The sequence below is a fragment of the Exophiala spinifera genome, assembly GCF_000836115.1.
Source record: "Exophiala spinifera strain CBS 89968 unplaced genomic scaffold supercont1.8, whole genome shotgun sequence".
Taxonomy (NCBI): Eukaryota; Fungi; Ascomycota; class Eurotiomycetes; order Chaetothyriales; family Herpotrichiellaceae; genus Exophiala; species Exophiala spinifera.
In genome coordinates, this window is record NW_015622520.1 from 2626853 (window position 1) to 2649176 (window position 22324).

The 22324-nt window shown below is 52.3% G+C and overlaps 10 protein-coding genes across 10 annotated transcripts; 2 read left to right on the forward strand and 8 right to left on the reverse strand.

Moving 5' to 3' along the window:
• Positions 1–174: 174 nt before the first annotated feature.
• On the reverse strand, positions 175–1492 carry PV08_11015 (uncharacterized protein; the record flags this gene model as incomplete). Its single annotated transcript, XM_016385327.1, has 2 exons — positions 175–1274; positions 1354–1492. 2 exons carry the CDS (start codon positions 1490–1492, stop codon positions 175–177), a joined length of 1239 nt encoding a protein of 412 aa, XP_016231929.1.
• A 593-nt stretch (positions 1493–2085) lies between these two features.
• Positions 2086–3660, reverse strand: PV08_11016 (uncharacterized protein; the record flags this gene model as incomplete). Its single annotated transcript, XM_016385328.1, has 1 exon — positions 2086–3660. The coding sequence occupies one exon, from the start codon at positions 3658–3660 to the stop codon at positions 2086–2088; it is 1575 nt and encodes a 524-aa protein (XP_016231930.1).
• A 614-nt stretch (positions 3661–4274) lies between these two features.
• PV08_11017 (uncharacterized protein) lies at positions 4275–6212 on the reverse strand (the record flags this gene model as incomplete). Its single annotated transcript, XM_016385329.1, has 6 exons — positions 4275–5272; positions 5320–5645; positions 5692–5859; positions 5908–5977; positions 6029–6063; positions 6115–6212. The coding sequence occupies 6 exons, from the start codon at positions 6210–6212 to the stop codon at positions 4275–4277; spliced, it is 1695 nt and encodes a 564-aa protein (XP_016231931.1).
• A 795-nt stretch (positions 6213–7007) lies between these two features.
• On the reverse strand, positions 7008–8018 carry PV08_11018 (uncharacterized protein; the record flags this gene model as incomplete). The annotated part of the gene is made up of 1 exon (XM_016385330.1): positions 7008–8018. One exon carries the CDS (start codon positions 8016–8018, stop codon positions 7008–7010), a length of 1011 nt encoding a protein of 336 aa, XP_016231932.1.
• Positions 8019–9117: 1099 nt separating this feature from the next.
• On the reverse strand, positions 9118–9591 carry PV08_11019 (uncharacterized protein; the record flags this gene model as incomplete). Its single annotated transcript, XM_016385331.1, has 2 exons — positions 9118–9202; positions 9272–9591. The coding sequence occupies 2 exons, from the start codon at positions 9589–9591 to the stop codon at positions 9118–9120; spliced, it is 405 nt and encodes a 134-aa protein (XP_016231933.1).
• A 1246-nt stretch (positions 9592–10837) lies between these two features.
• Positions 10838–12426, forward strand: PV08_11020 (uncharacterized protein; the record flags this gene model as incomplete). The annotated part of the gene is made up of 4 exons (XM_016385332.1): positions 10838–11508; positions 11586–11682; positions 11736–12004; positions 12027–12426. The coding sequence occupies 4 exons, from the start codon at positions 10838–10840 to the stop codon at positions 12424–12426; spliced, it is 1437 nt and encodes a 478-aa protein (XP_016231934.1).
• A 177-nt stretch (positions 12427–12603) lies between these two features.
• PV08_11021 (uncharacterized protein) lies at positions 12604–13783 on the reverse strand (the record flags this gene model as incomplete). Its single annotated transcript, XM_016385333.1, has 3 exons — positions 12604–12778; positions 12849–13206; positions 13267–13783. The coding sequence occupies 3 exons, from the start codon at positions 13781–13783 to the stop codon at positions 12604–12606; spliced, it is 1050 nt and encodes a 349-aa protein (XP_016231935.1).
• A 786-nt stretch (positions 13784–14569) lies between these two features.
• On the reverse strand, positions 14570–15937 carry PV08_11022 (uncharacterized protein; the record flags this gene model as incomplete). The annotated part of the gene is made up of 5 exons (XM_016385334.1): positions 14570–14769; positions 14875–15136; positions 15200–15277; positions 15374–15525; positions 15607–15937. The coding sequence occupies 5 exons, from the start codon at positions 15935–15937 to the stop codon at positions 14570–14572; spliced, it is 1023 nt and encodes a 340-aa protein (XP_016231936.1).
• A 1129-nt stretch (positions 15938–17066) lies between these two features.
• PV08_11023 (uncharacterized protein) lies at positions 17067–18299 on the forward strand (the record flags this gene model as incomplete). Its single annotated transcript, XM_016385335.1, has 1 exon — positions 17067–18299. The coding sequence occupies one exon, from the start codon at positions 17067–17069 to the stop codon at positions 18297–18299; it is 1233 nt and encodes a 410-aa protein (XP_016231937.1).
• Positions 18300–18532: 233 nt separating this feature from the next.
• Positions 18533–21405, reverse strand: PV08_11024 (uncharacterized protein; the record flags this gene model as incomplete). Its single annotated transcript, XM_016385336.1, has 2 exons — positions 18533–21098; positions 21152–21405. 2 exons carry the CDS (start codon positions 21403–21405, stop codon positions 18533–18535), a joined length of 2820 nt encoding a protein of 939 aa, XP_016231938.1.
• Between the last annotated feature and the right edge of the window lie 919 nt (positions 21406–22324).

Genomic DNA, 22324 nt, shown 5'->3' on the forward strand with positions numbered 1-22324 from the left:
GGCGAACAGATATATATATATCTATGGATTGACGACTTATGTTGAGTGTATTAAAGCCAATGAATAAAGGAGGAGAGAGATATCGCCGCCAAGAGTCTCTTCTCGATATATCTCTCTTAGTTATCTGTGATTAATAGAGTTACCTAGGTACTCGTAGGAATAGCCCTGTTCTTCTCACACCAACTCAATTTTGGTCCCATTATTAAGTAAAGGCACCCTGTACAGCGCATAGGGCTTGACTCTCCGATCGACACCCCCTTGTTGACTGGGGCCCCTCCAGAGCTGGTTCTCGGTGAAGTACAGGTACTGCCCACTGACCGAGAAGGTATCTGTCCACTCGATCCTCGCGTCGCGGACATAGGTCTGTACGGTGCCATTGGCCGGATCGAACGCAAAGACCGAATCTGTCTCGACGCTCCCTCCGTACACGATCCCGTTACTATCGCTCTCCAAGCCGTCGCTGACGCCTTTCTGGCCCAAGTCCACGACAGAGGCTTGAGCGAACAGCTCACTGGAGGCGCTGCGGTCGCGCAACCGCGCTGTGGGCACCGCGTACAGGTGCCGGCCTGAGACGACGCTAAAGTACAGAGTCTCGCCGTCGTTGGAGAGGGTGATTCCATCGGACCCAAACGCGAGACGAGATACCGGCTTGCCGTTCCCCGGGTTGCTGTACACGGGTTCGCCCCAGACGGTGACGAAGAAACCTGGCTTCGGTCGCACCTGCGGGATGTTTTCGAGGTGGCGCCACGACTCGCCCGTGCCGAGGTCGACGACGATGATGCCGTTGCGACCTTCGGACGACGAGTCGGTGATGTACGCTATCCCCTGACCCGATCCGGTGACGGAGGCGCGCAGGTCGAAGCGAACGTCGTTGGGGTACGAGTCCGGATACGAGACGGTAGGCGGGAACAGGATCGTCCGGAAGACGGTGTTGTTGGCCAGGTCGACGCCGACCAGCTTGGGCCCGCCGTACTGGGAGGTCGTCAGGGTGCCGTTGGGCAAGAGAGCGCGGCCGGTGTCGAGGATCCACAGACGATCTTTGGCATCGACCACCACGCTTTGAACGCCGATGAGGTGGTCGGCGAGACCCTTGGACTGTGCTGGGAATTTGCTGTAGTCGATGGCGCCGCCGGGAGGGCTGTTGATCTGGGAGTTGGGGTATGCCGTCTCTGTGCTGTTACCGGTGAGTTCTGCCACTTGGTACTTGGTGTTTGTTGCGTCAAGGCCGAGGGGATAGTTTGAGAACTTGCGGCCTGACGAGGAAACTGCGATGCCTGTGTGTCCATGAGGTGGAGCGTGAGCCCTTGTTCCGTGTCTGATATTGAACCCCCCGCGAGAGTATCAGACACTTACCTGTCGGCCACTCATCGTAGTACAGGTGTATCAGTTCTGGCACAGGTCCGATTCCAATGGGATCTCGAGACAGGTTTTGTGCCAGGGAGCCTGATATGGCGCATAACACGACCACTATTGTGGTGGCTGAAAGGAACATCTTGATGGGTGCGCCGTATAGCTCGAGGCACCTGATGGATTGTTGGCTCAAGGAACAACGTACAAGTAGAAAGACGACATCCAGTGCTGTGAGGAACAGCAACCTCGAGTTAAATCATAATGATCCAGCGTCACGGAGATGGTAATGAGCTCATATGCGGAGTGAGTTTGTCGTGACCTCAGACTTCGTATGTGTACAGAGTGTATGCCCCGGCTGTAATCTCCTTGAAGGATATAGCATCCGGGATTGGATTTGACACCATGTCTGACTTCGTTGGAGTGCCTTGAGCATGTTCGATGACATACGGAGTAGTGATGTTAGATCCTCTCGACGAAACCAGAATACGTGGTTTATGGATCGCCGGAAGGGGTTCGAGATCTGCGAATACTCGCTTACATCAGGTACTGTATTCGTGCCCCCTTCCCCCAGCGCCCCACAACGGCAATCTGGATCAGCACAAAGAAAGATTCTCACGTAGCTGAAGTCAAGGCCAATTTGTACCTAGTTACTGAAAGTCGGCTTCCACAATATCGAATGCTCATGGAAAGAAATTTGCTGCATTCACACATGAGCGAACTGAAAAAGCCCCCTTGCTACACATTTTCATCCGTTGCATGCACAACAACCCTGATACCCTGACTGTCCAACTTGGCCCCGGCAGTGAACAAGTCCCTCGTCGGTGTCGCATCACTATCATCTGTCTCAAACATCTCCAGATCGTATCTCTGCACCATCGCCGCCACGCTCATATAAAGCTGCGCATATGCAAGGTGCATTCCAATGCAGTTCCGTGATCCCTTTCCGAATGCCACAATGTACTTGTCCAGTCTCGACGTGGTCTTACCTTCATCCACCTGATCCAGCCAGCGCTCCGGTATGAACTTTCTAGGTTCGGGAAACACCTTCTCGTCGATGAGCACAAGATGCGGCGTCATGGCAATCGGCGTTCCCGCAGGTATCACCCACTCCTTGTACACGATATCCTTTTCACAGATTCTGGGTAATCTCGACAACATCCCGCCGGCCATGCGTACGCCTTCTTTGATCACAGCGGTAAGGTAGGGCAGATGCTCGAGGTTGGTCCACGGCGCCACCGTGTCGCCCTTTGGGATTTCGACCTCGCGCAACTCTTCACGCAGCCTCTCCCTCACCTCCGGATTCTTCATGACGTGGTATGTGGTAATGGTGATGGCCCAAGCCGTCGTCTCGCTCCCAGCGGTCGCAATCAACACGCCCTCGTCAATGAGCCTTTGATCGCTCAGCTCGCCCTCGGGCAGATCGCTGCTCAAGATCTGGGCGAATATGGTGTCCTTGCGCCTCTTCTCCGTGCGGATCATCTTCATCATCTCAGGATCCGACTTTATCTTCTTGACCTGGATCCCGACACGCTGCATCCAGGACTTCATGAACCCGACGGGCGGGACCAGCCTGATCGCGACACTCAGCGGCATGGACCGGACGATGGCGCCGATGAGGGGAAAGGAGCGCACAATGGCCGCACTCGCGCGGCCGCCGGTATTGACGAGTTTCCAAGTCATGGCCCACTCCGGGTTGTGGATGTAGTCGTACGTCCAGCCGTAGCTGCACTGCGTGAGCACGTCCGTCGTCAGCGCGAGATACACGGCTTCCAGATCGAGGACCTCGCGACGGCCGTTTCTCGCAATCTCGTCCAGCCGCGCACACATGACGGCGAGTTTGTCCTGGATGACGGGCATGTTCGCGACGATGCTTCCCTTGCTGAAGAACGGGTTGAGCGCGCCACGCCGTTTCCGGTGCACCTCGTGCTCGACCGTCATACCGCCGGCGGTCGGCACGGCGAACCCCCGCGTCCACCACGCCCACTTGTCCAGCTTGAGGCCGTACAGCTCGTCAAAGAAGTCTGGGTCGTGGATGTGCACGTCGTCTGGGTTCGTGCGGATCACGGAGCCATACTTGGAGTGCATCTCCCGGATCTTCCATATGTACTGGTGGCCCTTGAAGACGTCGTAGTACGTTTCGTGCCAGTACGTCGCGACGGCGAGTTTCGACCCTGGGAACTTGGCCAATGGGTGGAACCAGATGCGGTAGACCGCCAGGACCATGTCGTGAAGGATCTTGGCAATGACAAGATACCCTGCGACGCCGGTCCATGATTTGGCGAACCCAAACGTAACGTCTTCCGGACTCATGATAAAACAGACCGCGCTCGTTGAAAACTTGAGAACCAAAAACGGGCGCACAAAGACTCGCCGTAGAAGAGAAAGAAAGACGTGGCGTGGAGGCGATGAGGTCGATTCTTGTACAATTTTCGACCGTGTCACGACTCAGGGGAACAGACCATGTCGATCTGCATGGATATACTACTCTATCATCGACTGACCCTGAGTTATTACTTAGTGCGATGGGGGCCGTTGGTTTCGAGGAACTGCTTAAGCGCTATGCACGCTGCCCCATGTTTGCCCCGTGTCGCCCCTGTCAAGCGCACTCTACCTTACCGTATGAAGTAGCGTGTTTCTCCGTCAACTGCATACTTAAACAAGTACACGTGTATCGTCGTCAATCAGGAACTCTATGATGACAGGGGCGGAGGACTGTGCTCGAGTACCAACCCAGCTACTGTTTGTGGTTTAGTCCCGGCATCGAGCCGGGCCAGGAACCCCGTCCGTGTGGCCCACCCTCGTCCAGGTGTCTTCGATATATTTAACGCACAAAGCTTCAAGGACAGCTGAGGAGAGATGTTGTACTGGATGCTTTTAGTTTCTATGAAGACCGCAGACAGTTCTACGGCGTACTATCCGGGCTTTTATAATATTCTCAGCCCGCAACATTCGATCACTGCTGCATGGACTGCCGCTTTTCTTCCCCACCAAATCTGGATGAATTCTTCGACGAACCTCTTATCGGATGTACTCCAGCTGTCCAATCCCATGGCCGCCATGTCTTCTTGAGTGATCTCAATTTCCGGCTCTCCATCTTTTGTCGAGAGGAGTTGCTCTGTCTCTTGATCCCCAGAGCCCGTTTGATGGTCGATAGTAGATTCACCAAGCGCATCTTCGTCACCATCAATCTGGTCATGATACTCTTCATGCACTTCTTCTCCATCAGTCCTCGCAACAGCCGCGGCGACGGTGCCAAAAAGACGTTCAGTCATGCGATGGAAGTACGCAACGAGAGCCACTTCCTGCGTTTGATCGTCGCCTTCGTCTTGCAGGAGGGAGAGATCTTGTTCACATTCGCCTTCTTCTGCGTCGGTCAATCCAGCTCGTCTATCGCCAGCAGAAGCCCACCACACCAGAGACGTATAGGCAACCTTCGACCATGAAGCTGGTTCGATTACTGCCTTGTTGTCAAAGTACGCCGAGGAATGAGAAGAGACTGATGCAGCGTCATCGTTTTGCTCCTCGTCTGTGTCGCCTGCTCCGATGTGGCACCGTGGGTATCTATGTAGTGCTTGTTGTAGATGCACGAAACGACTGAAATCTCGCTCACTGGCCTTGATGCTCGTTGAGGGAAACGTCTTGCTTAGTTGTGGTGTCGAATGTACAATGCGCGGGAAGGCCTTTGGAGAAGCATGTTCTGATCCTGCCAGTGGCATGAAAACCAAGACATCATACAAGTTCGGCTTCGTACTCAGAACGTCGTCCGTAGTGCAAGCGATCCAGCGGCGGGTCTCTTCCAGCTGAGGAATGTCCAGCACTCCAACAGTGTACAATGGCTTCAACCATGGTTCGGGGACAGCGGATGATTGGAGTTGCGATAATGCAGATTCTGACGCCGACGACAAGATCGAAATATTATATACTATGATATGTGAGCTTCCAGTAAGATGCCATCGCATTCGTGCTTACCAAGATTACAACAGAATTCGACAGGAGTGTCTGTTACAATTAATATACGCTTTCGCAGCAGCGCAGCACGATATACAGGGAATAATAGTGGACCAAAAGTCCTGAAAGCATCAAGGAGTGTGGCAGCGGGATGATGAGGCATCAGTTTGTGTTGAGCTGGCATGAAGGTAGTAGCGGTACTCATTGACCTAGCCTTTCTGTACCCGTTCGACCGTTGGCCATTGGCGTCAGCAGGTGATTTAGTTGACGAGCCGTCCGGTTGAAGTTTGTGCCTGTTCCAGTACTCCTCCAAGAGGGCGGTGTTCTTCAGATCAGTGATCTGGTCCCTGCAGATAGTCAGTCTACGATGACAATATTCTCCTAATATCGCACCTTGCGAGCTGTTGTAGACTGATAGCGTGACGCCAACTCCGCCCAATGCGACCTTGTTCCAGTGGAACAAGTACTCCTACAGCTGCCATTCGAGCAGACCTTTCCGACTCTTCGTCTGCTTTTTTGACAAATGCACTGAGGCCGGCATAGTCGTCGTGAATGAAGTATCTTCATGTTTTCAGCGTCTGATATGTAAACCCATGACGAGACACTCACACCAGGTCTTCCTCGACATTGTGCAAGCCCGATGGAAGTGACTTGAACTCGACGACACCCTCAATCTGCACTGGGACATGGTATGAGCCAAGTAGGGGTCGAGCGAAAGGGCAATTCTGACCGTTTTCTATGGTCCTGTGCCAACCTAGCGTATAGCTGAATCCCGGGTCAGTCTAAGTAAGACATATGGGGAGTGCGAAGGTGTACCCTTTGCGGTGGTCAAAGTTGACGAGGAAGAGTGCAGCGATTGGAGGGATCGGAGGATCACTGCCAACGTCAATCCTCAGCTGGGTCGGCGAAGCCATCTTTCAAATGTGGTCGCATGTTACGCGACACATGCGCATGTGCCAGCAGAGTGGTTGCTTCGCAGTAAACTGAGGCCTACAACAGTGAGCGTCTCTGGCGCAGCTTCACAGATCGACAAGTTGGGGTTGGACTTGGAGGTGCCGAACCCCAAATGACTGACTAGTCCCGATATGTTTAGACTGGTTGAGGCGTATAGTGGCGTGAGTACTCCGTATGACCTCGCCTCCTGTCTCAACTCTTACTACGAACAACACCTTTTGCTGACTTCAATTGTGTGTTTGAACGACTGCTTTGAAGACCACTGAGATGCGAATTGCTAAGATGCTCCAACCTCGAGCGACGACCACCCGCTTAACCTCACACACAATCCGTGCACCGGATCGCTTTTGCTCTTCTCACTTCATCCCAGGATTTGCTCCAAGTGTCCATGACCGAATATCCTTCCTCGAAGCCGGCATCGTAGAAGTTACTCATGTCGCGAATTGTGCCATGACGGAAGTATGACCTTGACCTTTTGGACACGTTAATGTTGTCGGGCAGTGGGACGACTGAAGCTGAATATGGCTTCACCACTTCTTTACTGGAAGAATGCTTCTCTTGATCGTATTCTCTATGACGCCCTGCCATCATGCGTAATTCGCCACTGAGGGTAGAGCTCAGGCGAAGGCCTCCAACTCCGTCTCCAACTTCCTCTCTGTGTGCTTTGCTACAACCACAGTTTGCCAAAGCTACGATGAAAGACTTTAAATCCGCGCAGAATCGTTGAACTCAAAAGCCCGGGAACAAGCAAACCTTCAAACATCATCTTTCATTCCAAGCATCTCCAGTGAGTCTTTCCACAGCCGCAACTCATTGTCTGGATCATAGGTCTGGCGAACGTAGCCGGTCCCAAAGACGTCACCGTCATCTTCGCCTCGTTTGGCTTCTTCGCAGTCTTCAAGATACTTGCCTCCGTTGTCCTCCCATTCTTTCCCCACTGCAGCAAGAACCGTGGTAGCAGCGCCTTGCTCTGGACTCTTCAAGACCTTAGCAACCGTCTCGAGGCTCATAATCTGCTCCGCAAATTCCCTGCCAATGTGTCTGGATAGATTCGTATCGATTGCCCCTGGGTGGAGACTCGTCGCACGCAGTCCTTGGCCGTTGTAGCGGCGGTCTAATTCGTTTGCCATATAGATATTGGCCAGCTTCGATTGGGCGTACGCGAGACCGTGATTATATCCTCCTTTCTGAAAGCTGTAGTTATCGCTCCCGTGAAGGTCCCCCGCGGCGCGATGGGCCGATGATGCAACGACGACAACTCGGGAGTGGAAAGTCGGGGTCGAGCTGGCGAGGAGTGCAGGTTTGAGAAGCTGGAATAGCAGGAAGTGACCCAGGTGGTTGGTTGCGAAATGCATCTCGTGGCCTTCCGGGGTGAGAGTCAGAGTCTGGATCCCCATCACACCCGCGTTCTCAATGAGAATGTTGACTTGCCCGTGAGACTTTGTGAGGATTTCCTCTGCTGCAGCTCGCACGCTGGCAGAGGACGTAGTGTCCATTTGAACAAGGGAGACACGACCAGGCTCAAGAATGTCACCAAAAGCAGCGAACGCTTTTTGCAAGTCGCGCCCGGTCAGGTACAACGTTGCTCCAGTCGCAGATAAGGCGCGTGCTGTTTCTAGACCGATACCCGAGTTGGCGCCAGTGATGACAATAACTTTGCCATTTAGTTTGCCCTCGAGAGACTGATCACCGATGATCTGCATAGCTGTCGGGCGAGCATCTCCGGGGCCTTGAGGATGTGCGTGAGCTTCGGCGTATGGACCCATGTTGAACGAGCAAGACCGTAGATATGCTCAAGTGAGGGAAATCAAGAGCAGGCGAGTGCATTGCGTCGCAGTGACAGTGGGCGAGTATCGGATATTTGTAGATGAACAGAAGCGCGGCCATATTGAAGCTCACGGTGCTTGTTTCCACTCACTTTCCGTGAAAAGAGAGAGTTGGATTCGGCACGGTCCTCTGGGTCCGTTGTGAGGTCGGGTACGAAATCAGACCAGCGCGTATTGATGCGCGTTAACCTCGATCGGTGCTTGGCTGGTACCTCAATGAACAATACAATGATAGGGGCGGCCGCCTTCACGGCCGTCTCTGCGGCCGGGCGTTTTGCGAGATTTTCCGCCCCATCCCGTCCATACAGGGTCTGAGTAGTCGGAAAAAGAAGAACACGGAGTTTCGGTTCGTTTTCCTTTCTTCTCCCCGCATCCACCAGCACAAGACTTTGATGAATCCCCGTAATCGCATGGTCTAAATAAAAAGGTCGAAGAGTAGCTCGTACCACCGGTCGCGATTGAAGTTGGCCAACTGCAACGGGGTCACGCCTAGCGGAGACAAGCCTCTCCGTCTAAGCCAATCCACTTATCACATCCAGACTCGTCCACATAAAGAAGTGATGCGACTGGAAATACGACAGGTTATGCCTAAAGAAGTCCTTTAAATCGGCATTCTGCCCTTTGGCTCTCTACCTTGTCACCTTTTTCGACCAGCTCACCGAAGGGCCCGCTTAAGGATTGAACGCGAAACTCATCCCATAGAAACACCGCCATATGGTCCACATACAGGCCGGGCTTTTCGAGTTCCTGGTGAGCGTTTCATCACACAGAGTATTTCATGTTATCGGGATGGAGGTTAATTTGTGTTTGGCGGACAGGTGTGGTTATTGTTGCGATGATTATCCCCTGGTTTTCACAGGTATCCTCCCGCAATAGCTCTGGTGCCAGGCAATTTTAGATCAGTTGGTGCATAGTATTGCTCGTAAATGACGCGCAAGGCGATTGTGAAATCGATGGGTTCTTTTTGGCTTCTAAGGGCGAGCTTAGGGAGGCGGTAGACGCGGGTCTCGTTGAACCAAAATTTATGCGCTGATGTTCCTCATTCCAGCCTGGTGGGTATTCCGGCATCGGCGGAGGAGGTACTGGGATAAAACTCGAAGCATTTCTTGATGCCACTTGGTACTCTGCTAACCTTTTGGATTGACTAAGAAGATCAGTTGCGGTCAAAAGCAGCTAGTGGTCTGTACACTTACAAAGAATACTTTTGGATATTCCTCCAAAAACACAAAATCGCCTCTTTCTGTCCTAGCTCGATATCTGAGAGGGGATTCATCGAGTTCAAAAGAATGGAATTGAAGCTGCCGTCCTTTCCTTCGATGATCCATTGAGCACAGAACTCGAACAACCTTGGACAGTAGCCTGCAGATGCCCAATCAAGAAGACAGAGAGAGCCATCTTCCTGCCACAAGAGATTTCGAGGCGCAATATCCAAGTGGCAGAGCACAAGCTTGCAATTCCGGAGACTCAGCTTCGGGTTGTGTTCGAAAAGTCGGCTGTTGAACCACTTCTCCATCTCGACAAGACTTTCAAAAATAAGATCTTCAGTCTCGGGGAACAGAAGTCCACGACAAAACCCCCTGCAGAGAGACCCAGGGATAGTGTGTCCCAACGTTGCGAAGTGATCAAGTACGCCCGCAACCTTCTCGATAGCCCTACAGTCCTCCAATGGGTCAATGACCTTCCCCTCCATAAACTCCATCACGATATAACCCCAGCCTCGTTCATCAGAAAAAAGGGCATATACCCGTGGAATACGAACTATGTGGCTATCCACAACTTCATAGGCTAATTTTTGGTTTTCGGCTTCTTCTTTTGTTACATCTGGGCCCCACTTGACCACTTGATGATCGGATATTTTGATAATGCGCTTTCCATGTTGGCTGACAATATTGCATGGTAAGGGATTTGCACAAGAAGCGATCACTGAAGCCTGATACTCGAACCTCAACAAGCCAGATTGGCATCACCAGTAATCGCCAGAACGCCAGCGACTATGACGATGACAACAAACGCGCCAAAGAAACAGGCATAGATGCATTTGCGCTCAACATCGGCACAGACCCCTACACGACACCCAGCTGGGGTTTGGCTATAATTCTACGGCAAAGAGCGGAATGCAAGTGTTCCTCTCCTTCGACTTCAAGTGGTGGAGTGGTGGAGTGTCAGCCAGGGTAGCACCGTCGGTGCTATTTGAGGTCAAGCAGTACGCGGACCATCCCGCTCAACTCCGGGTTAGGGCAAGGTATTTGCGTCCATCTTTGCAGGGAATAGCGTCGATGTCAAGCTCTTTTATTAATCATCCAAAGAATCCCGTCTCTGTAGCCATTGAAGTTCTAACAAGTCAAGACTGCCATCTCGACAATAGCAGCTTTCTGCATGGAGTCGCCGAACGAAGCCCATCCAGCTCGGGCGGACCGGGCATGCGCCTCATGCCAGAAACGGAAGCGGAAATGCAACAAAGCACTCCCCAAGTGCTCGCCTTGCTCTAAGTGAGTTGCTCCCAATTTGCTCACTCTCCAGTCTTCAACCACCTTCAAGGGGTCCAGGCAGCCAATCCTGATAGTCAGGGCAGCAACTCCTGGTGGATGGTTCAAACGTGAGGACTCGGCGGTCAGTCGTATGATTGTTCGAAGCCTATCGTTTCGTTTAGCATGGCCACCAAGCTGACGAGCAGTATTGTTTCGTTTCCATGCCCGACCTCTAATGTAGATAGACTAACCTCGTGAGACAGGAGGCATCTGACCTGCAAATACCCAAAGATGAGCGATGTCCACCACTTGGCTCTAGATGTGACAGGCGTTTCAAATTATGCGCTCTCAATCAACGAAGACGAAGTAGACATTGAGACTCTTGACTTTCAAACAATGCTGTTCTTAGACCCGGGCATCTTCCGGTATGGACAGGTCCAATTTCCTTGGACAAATATCCCTGTACCACCCCATATCACGCGGCTCCTGGGCGACAACAAAGATCTCAGCTCTGCAGTTTCACGATTTTTTGACCACATACACTCCTGGATGCCGTTTATCTCCAGGAAACGCTTCTTGGATTCCTATATGCGTCCCTCGGCTCGGTCTCGGCCAGACGTCGCCATTCTTCTGCTGTCTCTTAAGCTCATTACAACGCCGCCACCAGTTGATCCGAGAAACCCCAAAACGCCCCTTTATTGGGCAGCGAAGCATTTCTATCTCGACATCGAAAGCTCCCATACTGCTTCTATAGCGGTGCTGCAGGCTGGGGTGCTCTTAGCCCTCTACGAGATTAGGCACGGCATATATCCGGCGGCGTTTCTGTCAATTAGCGCCTGTGCTCGTTATGCACATGCTCTGGGTATCAATGTCGACGGAATGGCTAGGACCAGCAGCGTCTTTACGCTGATCGAAGTCGAAGAAAGGAAGAGAATTTGGTGGGCTATTGTTATTCTGGATCGGTTGGTGTTTCCAGCTTTCCCAAGATGCAGATGTTAACTCGAATTCCGAATCATGCAGAGTACTGACGAAGCTTTAGTTTCGTAAACATTGGGTGCCCTGGTAGACCTCTTGCGACTGCAGAGCCTACGCTGGATGACCTCCTTCCTGCAGACGATGTCGCTTGGGATCAAGGGGTAGGCTGTATGGTGCTTTGGTGAGTGCTACCTGTACTCACAAAATCTTATAGATTGTCGGAATCGTCGATTCATACAAAGTATCGTCGCCAACGAGCAGCCATATGAGCAAGTTTGCGTTGTTGTGTCAAGCCGCTAGATTACTGGGTCAAGTGCTTCGCCAACTCTCCAACAACACTCTTGAAGATCACCACGACGACAGTTGGATGCAGCTAGATCGTACGCTGGATTCGATGCTCGCGGCTGCGCTCCACGTCGACTCGCCCGATTACGACCAGATCACCTTCATCTACAAGCAAGTCAGCCTTCCTCAATCCCGAACGTGCTAACACGAATCGTCGTAGTGGCCTTGTGGCCCTCAATGAACCGTATCTCTCCTTAAATGAGGGGATACGCTCTCAGCGTGCCAAATTTGTCGTGGAAGCCATTACGGATACTATCCGAACAAACCTACTAGGCCAGCAGTGCCTGATTGGCCGTGATCCGGAGAGCGTTTCACCCTGGGGACTATTCTTCGGCTACCGAATATGTGTCTACTTCGTGTGTTCCGAGCACAAGGACTCGTATGATTTTCAGATTGTGGAGAGCTTGAAAGAAGTGTTCCGTAACATCGATGTTAGATGGAACGCCGCAGGTAATCATCTGATCCTCCCAATCTCTTTGTACGTTGCTTCTGTATTGACTGTTGTCGCAGGTGTCTACCTTCGGCTTCTGGAGGCGCACGAGGTTATGAGCAAAGGCTGATTGGGCAACGATACGCACTAGAATGACGGTGTATGTGTAGGCTGTTGGGGACACCGCCGTCCTTGATACACAATACCTTGTCTCTAGATGTTGCCAATCTCTGCGGAAGCTCTTTAGGGCCCCCAGCTACTCTGTACAATAGTGACCAGATGTCATGGTAACCATTCATAATCCACCTCAGAGACGCAGCACGACCTTTCCCACCACCTTGCCCTCCCATAGCGACTGCACCGCGTCTTCGGCTTCTGAAAATGGATAGACCTTGTCGATGATGTCGTCGAGCTGCATTTGGGTTGCTTCTAGAGCGGCGCAGATGTCCTCCATGTACTCGGGTGGCCCGCAGTTGATGCCCCTTTCACGTTCATGTTAGTCATGAGATCTACTGAGTGTCACTTTTTCGAGAACGAGGAGATGGGCCTCACCTCACGATCACCCTTCGGTCAATGATCGTCGGCACAAGCTCCTGTAGGTCCTCCGGCTGCTGCCTGCCCAAATAGCCGACCTGGCTGACTATCCCACCCCGCCTCGTGCATTTCAGGCTCTTGACGAGAGACGAGGCGCCGCCGTTTTCGATGACAAGATCCACGCCAATACCACCCGTCAGCATGAGCACCTCCTCATGCCACTCCGGCGTCGTCTTATAGTTGATTGTCAGTATCTCCGGCCCACCGAAGAGCTTCTTCATCTGCTCCAGCTTCTTGTCGCTAGAGGAGGTGAGAATCACTTTCAGCCCGGACGCACGCGCGAGCTTGAGTGCCCAGCTGCTCACTCCTCCGGTGCCTTGTAACGACAATCGTCAATACATCGCCAGATTCCGCCCTCCCATCGCCGAAGACGTACCTTGGATCAGCACACTCTTCCCCATCCCTACATCCCGCAACGCCGCCCACGCCGTAACACCGGCACATGGGATCAGCGACGCGCTCTCCCACGACAGGTACTTTGGTAGGTGGCCGAGAACCGACTCGTCGTACACAATGTGCGTGGCAAGCACGCCGTCCTCGTTGGCGGCCAACCAGGATCGGCCAGTCGAGCGGTGCGTCAAGTATTCGGTGTCGGTGGTGGGTGCGACGCGATGGCCGACGCGAATCCGCCGGACGTTCTGGCCGACGGCGAGGACCTCTCCCGCGGCGTCGTTGCAGATTATCCCATTGGGAATCACCGGCCAGGGGTTTCCTCCATTGCTAATATTGGCATCACGCCAGTTGAGCGACACGGCGTGGACCTTGATCAGGACGGCCGTCGGCGCGAGTTCTTTGGGCAAGGGCTCCGTGACAAGCTTGAGACGAGCCGCGCCAGGTGAGTGGTCATCTGTTCGGCGCCAGGCTTGTCGCTCTGTGGGTAGCGAGTCGGTCATTATTGTGCTGTGTGGTCAAATCGTCGGCGCATCGAGAGCTTGGACGCAGAGAAATCGGTGCGAGGAGATTACGCGCAAACTTCAGTTAGGAGTTGGAGCCATTTTAAGACCGTCATACCACTCCTGAATAGTCATCCCGCTGATCAACTATCATCTGTTCAAATGGTGTTTTTGGATGTCCGCTAAATATACGGAGTACGTGCCCCTGCTGACAAACTCGAGATCTAGGACGAACCCTTATGACGCTGTGTTCCTCCTTTGGCGCTGAGAGCGGCTATTCTCGGTCGACCAGAATTCTACTGACCCACCCCCACAAGGCTCTCGTTTCCGTTTCCGAGAAAGGTGAAAAGTCCCCGATGTTGTTCGTGTACCTATCGCTATCGCTTGGTCAGCGATAGACTATAGTCGTCTCCCATGTGGCTGAGGATGCTTCCAAGGGTCTCCAAGTGCACCCTTTTCAAGCTTGTGGGTTTATCTGCTTACCAAGTCAACTCACGAAAACCTCGGACGCATCTATTCGGGGCATCAAAAATAGAAATAGACTCCGTCGTTATCAGGGTCAGGTATGTCGATCCAATTATATCCAACCCCCCCTAATACTGCCTATTAATCTAACAGAACAGACCTTATACCAAAGACAGGGGGTGTAAGACTTAGAGTTGTCAACACCGAGCGCATTTTGAAATAGGTAATATCATATAATTCTCTGATCCATCCCGTCCCCCACATCTTTGATCATCCTTTGCCCCAGTTTAGTTTGCTTGCCGTTCTGTCTGCCCCTGTCGCTTACTGCGCACCCAGGCTGACGACAAAGTCAACAGAGTTCATCCAGAACTCAAAACTCTGCTTGAGCTGAGGTAATAGGTAGAACGCATGGGGCAGTCCTTTGTACACGCGAAGAGTAACGGGGACTTGAGCCTCCTCCAGAGCTTCAGCATATGCCAGGGCCTCGTCGCGAAGAGGATCTAGTCCCGCAACTTGCACCACTGTACGTAACCATAGGTCAGAGGCTCGTCACATCTCAAGAATGAAAAAAAAAGAAATCAAGTGATTAGAGATTTTATAATTTCAGAACGCGTTGCTTCACTCACACGCTGGTGGAAGCCCACTGAGATCCTTGGCCAGCAAGGGACTGGCGTACGCCTCGGGAGACGGCTCAGGCATATATTGGTTCCAGTACCAGAACATCTGTGGGGCGTTGACGATGCTGGCATCTTTGTTTTGCTGGTAGCTGCCTCCAGGATACCGATCGGATGGGAAGAAGTCCGGATGACAAGTCACGGGTATGTTCAGGATCTGGCCGATCACGCCTGACACGTTCTCGTCTCTCGCCTTCTGGGCCAGGACGGCAGCCTTGGGATGGGAAGGTCAGATACACTCCTCACAAAATCAACCCGCCGAGTCATGTGAACTCACGATGTTACCCCCTGCGCTGCCTCCTGCGACGATGATACGCTCTGGGTTGATGCTCAAGTCGGTTGCGTTGCGTTTGCACTGCCAGCTCCTTAGTACGGTACATGGTTGAATGGTAGTGGTAATGGTGGATGATGTTGATGGGTGTGGGATTTGAGGCTCAGAGTCAATTCCTACCCATTGGAGGACGTCAAAGCAATCGTTGACAGCATAAGGATATCTGAATTCCGGAGCCATACGATAATCGACGCTGACGACGACCGCGCCGGCTTTGGCAGCCAAAAATCGGTTCTCGACCTCTTCCACCTCGTGACTGCCCACGACCCATCCTGGTTTCAGTTGTCAGCCATTTGTTTTATGGTTTTCTCACACCAGACTGAGCTCAGCCGGGTCTGGTCATGGTCACTGACCTCCGCCGTGTGATTTCAGGATCAAGGTCATTCCAGGCTCACTCTTCACAGGCCTATATACCCTGATGCCGATCTCAGTCCCGTCCCGCACAGGAGCCACTTGATCGAGCACGATGTAGTCTTGCCCAGGCTGGGGAGCATTGTCCGGCAGAGACACCGGCGCACTCAGCCAAGCAGCCTTGAACTCGTCAATGGGAAGTTCCCATAGTGCTGTGAGGTCTTTGTCGAGCTGGTCCTTGTATTTGGCGAACTCGGGGTCAATATCAGATAGGTGCCCATTCTTTGGAGGGGGTCCTTGCCACTCAGGGGGACCAGGAGGGAGTTGCACCATAATTTCTTGTCAAAAGTAAGCCAAAATGAAAATACGCCTAGTCTGTTTTCAATGCAGGTCAGTTGTCTATGAGCAAGCAGGGTTCGCAAAGTGGGCGTTGTAGACTTGTTGTAGTACTGGGGACTCGCTGACAAATTCTGCGCATCCAACGGACCACTCATCCGTGGATGGATAGCCGGAGGAGATTAAAGGCGGAGACGAAGCCTTGAAGATAAGGCAAAGACGGGAGCGATCCACCGATTTGACAGTTCCACCGAGTGTACAACATTGGTCATGTCTGTATCCGCCGTTGCAGGCTGTCTCTTGTTGTCGGGAGCCTATTCACCTTGCCAGGTGGCTACCGGACATTGTCTCTCATTCCACGCCATCACAACCAAAGTGTTGGAAAGCGATGAGCTGCGGTACGAAGGGTTGCGCACCGTGGGGTGTCAAACTTTTCAGTCAAAGAGCGCGGCTTGGCGCGGGCAAGTGCGCTGAGGGTGGCAATCGTACTGTTAGCTTCTTTCAAGAGAAGAACGAGGGCAGTACTGATTATTCTGGAGAGGTAGGGAGAGTGTCATGAGCGTCACGGATGACAACCTCCAATCGACCGGTCCTGCTGAGATTCCCCACCCCCGGAAGGGAGGACACGAGGCTGAACCCCCTGACTCTCCATCCATACCTCGAAACCTCGGTGCTTGACCCGGAGAACTCCAGTCTGGAAACAGTGCCCCTCGTGGCAGCGAGCCATGTTGCACTGGAATCCGGCTACTCTTTCGATCTTCTGGCCTACCTCCGTGCATGCACGAACGTTCCTATCAACTTGTGGCCATTAGCATTGCCCAGACACTAGACGTGCAACCGAAGGCCCCGAACGTCCGAACTCTAACGAAACTACAGTCACTTTTCGGGCCCGAGCATGAACGAACCGGGAATCTGAAGCCACAAGCAGAGGCGGCAACAGCGAGAGACACTGATCAAGTGACTTTGAGGCAGTGGATCCTCCGAACGTCGTAATCGTATCATGCGGCCACATGGGGAAATGAGGGTTTGGGGGAAAATTGACCGATACTTAAACCAAAGTGCCCATCTTGCCATTGACTGCACCCTGGATTCCGCTCTTCTTCGGGCTTCACGCGCTTCATCCGCCATGGCCGAGGACTCGATTGAAACCGCCTTCCAGGCAGCCATCGACTCGGGCAAGATCAACGGTGCCATCATATGCAGCACCGACAGCCACGGTAACTTCACATACAACGAAGCACTTGGCGAACGAACTCTCCTTTCCGGAGAGAAAAAGGCTGAACAACTCGACGATGTGTGCTGTCTTGCCTCTGCGACCAAACTCATCACCACCATCGCCGCCCTCCAGTGCGTCGAGGACGGCCTGCTCACCCTCACAGGCGACCTCTCTTCGATCGCACCCGAACTGGCGTCGAAACAAGTAATCACCGGCTTCTCCGATGACGGTGAACCGGAGCTTGAACCCGCCAAGCAACCCATAACCCTGGAAATGCTTCTGACGCACTCATCCGGGATAACGTACCACTTCACAAACCCCCTAGTTGCGCGCTGGGTGAAGAACTTCGGCCAAACCCAAGGCCCCGGTTATCAATACACGGTGGAGGACCTGTTCAACTACCCTCTCTCGTTCCAGCCAGGCTCAAGCTGGATGTACGGCCCTGGACTCGACTGGGCAGGACGGATCGTGGAGCGTGTCACGGGCAAGACTCTCTCGGAGCGCATGCAGGACCGCATATTCATCCCGTTAGGAATCACAGACGCTCAGTTCTACCCAGTCATACGCGAAGACCTGCGTGCCCGCATGCCCGACTTGAATCCCCATGATCTCGAGGGACGAGGTCTCGCAGTCCTCGGCAGTGCGTCATCTGACGCAGACATGCGCACCAACAAGGGCGATTTCGGCGGACATGGTCTTTTCATGACCACTCCGGACTACCTCAAAGTCATGCGCTCGGTGCTGGCTAATGACGGCAAGATCCTCAAGCCGGAGACCGTGAACGATATGTTCCACCCGCGGCATCTGTCCGCGGGAGCCACCGAGGGCATCGAGGGTGCGTTTGCCGGGCCCATAGGCATGTTCTTCCGCTGCGGTATCTCGGCGGATACCAAGGCTACCTACTCTTTAGGCGGACTTCTCACCCTGGAAGATGTAGAAGGGTGGTATGGCGAGGGCACGCTCACTTGGGGTGGCGGACTGACGTTTGCGTGGTTCATCGACCGCAAGAACGATGTATGTGCCGCGGGAGCCATCAATGCTGCGCCCCCCGTCGACATGGCTACCGTCTCCAATCTGAAGGATACATTTCGACATGACGTCTATCGCAAGCGTGCGGCGTGGCAGAAGCAGCAAGGGGTTTGACGCAAAGCGTAAGATGGAAAAAGACGTCGTAATGTGTATCTGTTCTTTAACTGCACTTGGTCCTCGAATCGTATATCTGTATCTCATGAGACGGACATGGCGTTCAGACATTATCGGACTAGCTTTCTGAAAAGACTTTTACCGGTTTGGAAGAATGCTTTGGATGATTCTTCGAGGAAACGTCGTAACAAAAAAAGGGGCTAGTCTATTTTACAAACAGTTGTACAACCGGTTCATAAAGCTTGTCCGCCGCCCGTGGTCTGCGTGAAAATGTACGATATGCTTCCTCCGCCAGTCATGTCCTGGTCGAGACGAAGAACGTGCTCTAGGCAGTCATCATCAACCACCGTCAATATGCGTTCCAACAAGTCACCGTCGGCATCTGAGCGAGAAAAGATCGAAGTGTCAACGTGAGTGTACTTCAGCAACTCGTCCCTTTCAGCTTCGAGTTCGGTTTCGGAAGCGATAGGAGTGCGCCCGGTCCGATCTGACGGCACATTTGGCCTCTTTAGAAGTTCTGACATCTCGCGTAGCTCTTCGTCGCCATCGTTCTTTATCTCATCATTCGATTCGAGGACTTCAGCAGACATGGTTCCGGGGGGGTCTTTGGTCCCTTCGCCCTTGCAACCGCAACCAATCAAGTCATGGGTGCGAAGTCCTTCGCCCTCGTCTAAGCGGAAGAGGTCTTTTAATTCTTCTTGGCTGAACATGGCCGTTTGGCCTTTCCCTTTTTGTTTGCCTTCGAGGTTGGTGCTGGACGAAGCTGAGCCCCCTTGCATAATGCTGTCAGCCAACGCCTTCTTGACAACTTGCCGTTGCCAGATCCTCTCTTCCAGACCTCCTTTAATGAGGAACCGGTAGATCTTACAAGGACGTTGCTGACCCTGTCGATGTATTCGCGCAACGGCTTGCTCATCTATGGCGGGATTCCAGTCTACGTCGAAAAGTACGAGTCGACTGGCCCCAGGTAAATTGATACCCATGCCACCTGCCTTAGCACTCAACAAGAACGCAAAAACCTGTGAACTTTTGGAGTTGTTAAATCGATCCACGAGACCTTGTCGTTTGGTGGCAGCCACTGAACCATCCAGACGGAGGAAAGACAAGTCGGAGTTCTTAAGCAATTGCTCAATGAGGTTGAGTGTGGAGGTGTAGTTCGAAATCACAACCACCTTTTCATCTGTCGTGTGCCTTATCTGCTGCAAAAGCTGGTCGAGGAGTCTGATCTTGCAGGAGAGATGATTCTGGTACAGCTTCGAAAGGCCACCGGGAAGCATTTCGTTCAACGCTGTGAGCGAAGACGAGCGCGTCGAATCGTCAATTCCGCACTTTGGGTCCATGAGTGCAGGGCTATTGCATAATTTTTTAAGGATAGTGATGAGCTGAAACGCAGTTTCATTGCTGCGGAGAGCAGTATGAAACATCGGCGACTGTAGCACATGGCGATATATCTTTGCTTGAGCTTGTGTTGGCTTGCAGAAAAGCACATATTCGGTCTTTGGGGGCAGGAAATCGGCAAGGATGTCAGCTGTCCTGCGGAGGATGAAGGAAGAGGTAGCGCGGTTCAACTCGTCGCTCGCCATCTCTCCACGCTCAATATCTTCTTCGCTTGCGTCAGGCTGTCTGCTCTTCATAATGGGCTTCTCAAAATCTCGGATGAAGCCTTTCTGCGAACCAAGACAACCATTGTTCACGAAGTTGACCATTGCAAAGAATTCGCTCATGTCATTCTGGATTGGCGTGCCTGAGAGAATTATTCGCTTTTTCGTATTCAATGACTCTATTGCCTGAGCGCTTTTGTTCTTCATTGTCTTCAGTCGATGACCTTCGTCACATATAACGATGTCAATGGGATGACCCTTGTTCAAGTCATCAGCCACCGTACGCAGCCTCTCATACCCAATGATCATGACCTGGAAAACCCTGCCATCGAAATTACTCAGCCGGGTTTTTTGATCTTCGAACTCAAGGACGCCTAGTCTATCAGGGCCAAGCCATTTCTTAAACTCTCTTTTCCAGTTACGGATGAGAGATACTGGACAGACGATCAGTGCTTTTCTCACTACCGGAGGGGCTCTGTAGATAGGGTTTTGCCGTAGCAATGTCCAGAGCAGAGATATCGTCGTTAGGGTCTTTCCCAAACCCATAGCATCTGCAAGAATGCAGCCCTGACCGTCAAAGTCTCGTAGGCCCATAACACATTCGTAAAGAAACGTGATAGCCGCTGGCTGGTGGGGTAGTAATCTCTTACCCAGAAGAGGGTCAAGAACGACGTCTACGATCTGTCTACCAGGCGGGACAGTCTTCGGACGTTTAAAGACTATAGCACCAGCTGTTGAAGGATCATGTCGCGGCGTGGGTGCTTCGGATGGCCCTTGAGGCATTGTGGTTGTCTCCTTGAGAGGCTGTTTGAATGCTGCAGTCTGCGACGTGTAGCGGAAATTCTGTGTAGCGCTGAATTCCTTGTCTTTGCGTATTTGCATTCTCATTTGGTCTTTCAGGGTTGGTTTTGGCGGAATCGGTTGTGCGGGAGTGCATTGAGACATACGTTTGTCCTTCGGCTTATCAGAATTGGTTTTGGGATTGACAACAGCAAGGTAATCAAGCTTCGTGATCTGAGACTCGATCTCGACCTCTTTGCCACCAATGGAGAGGTTGAGTCCTGGTGTGACAACTGCGGGAAGCGCAGCCCGGCCAATGGCTCGTCCAGTATTGTTGTAGAGGCTTCCATAACCTTGATCAACAGCCAAAACTCCATCATCCGTCCAAGTTTTGTTCTTTTTGTTCGTTGGAATACGCCTGATAGCCGTAGTTAGCCAGTGAACATGAGCAAGGACAATGGATTTGCAAACCAAAGGACTGAATAGTAGATCACAGCATCCCCCGAGGCTTGTTCTGACGAGCCCACCGCACTTGGAAGGTTCCTTATTGTTTTGAGAGCCACTCGATCGCCCGCTCTTGCTTGTTCTCGTTCTTGGTCTTGTCTGATATTGGAGGAAGACGACTCTCGCTCGCGGATGGGAGTCTTCGATACCGATGAGCTCAATTTCTGGCGTTTTGGAGCAGGGGTAGGTAAATCATTGGCTGCATCGACGACAACGGGCATCCGGATAGTCAGAGGCTTAAAAGGCTTCGAAAACATGCTTCAGGAGGCTGATGGTCAACATTCCCAGCTTCTACAACGCTCACAACGCAATTCGAGACGGGCTGCGGAAAACGCGGTGCGCGAGAATATAGTGAAACGCGCTCTCACGTGTCGGGATTTGTTACGTAATCATATGGCGCGGTCCGATTAATGGACTCGGGGATAAGTCTCTGACCACAGATTAGTCGTTTGTCTAAGTTCTGTATTCATTCTTGTAGAGGTAGCCCTATAGTTTTACGAGCGCCCGAGAGAGTGTCCGCAGTGGAATCTCGTCATTCAGAACACGCATTCAACGAGTGAGCTCAAATACTCGTCAATATTTTCGGCCAGCAGACAGAAAAGACACTTTATGCGTTCAAAAATATTGACGAGATCCTCGAATTTGGCAGGCTCAACATTTCTCTCACGAATGACTTGTAGCTCGCTTTGCGCCTGTTGATTCAGGATGTTCTGCTCCTTCTAACAGATATAGTAGAGTCTCACTTTTTTCGACGCCCTCGAGTTGTAGCTCATACTGTATATAGTCTACAGCTGACTGTAGCCTCCAGTCAGCTGGTCGATGTGAAGAACGCATCTGAGTAGTAGAGATTGGCTGACATTACCATTGTTTACCGCAGGTGGTTCGAATCAATACGGTGATGTATATTGACTCTACTACACCTCGTTCCTCGAAAACGAGCTGATAAAGAGTTCTCATAATGATGCAGTCCCCTCCAATCAAGTCCGAAGCCGCCAAAGCAACTCCCGAAGCAGAGGAACGTCCAAGCTACCTCATCGCCAATTACATGTCCCATTCCACCACGTCTCGGGCATGGCTAGCAGAAGCTACTCTACAGAGGTTATTTCATTTCTTCCAAGATAGCATAGGATACTTCCACTC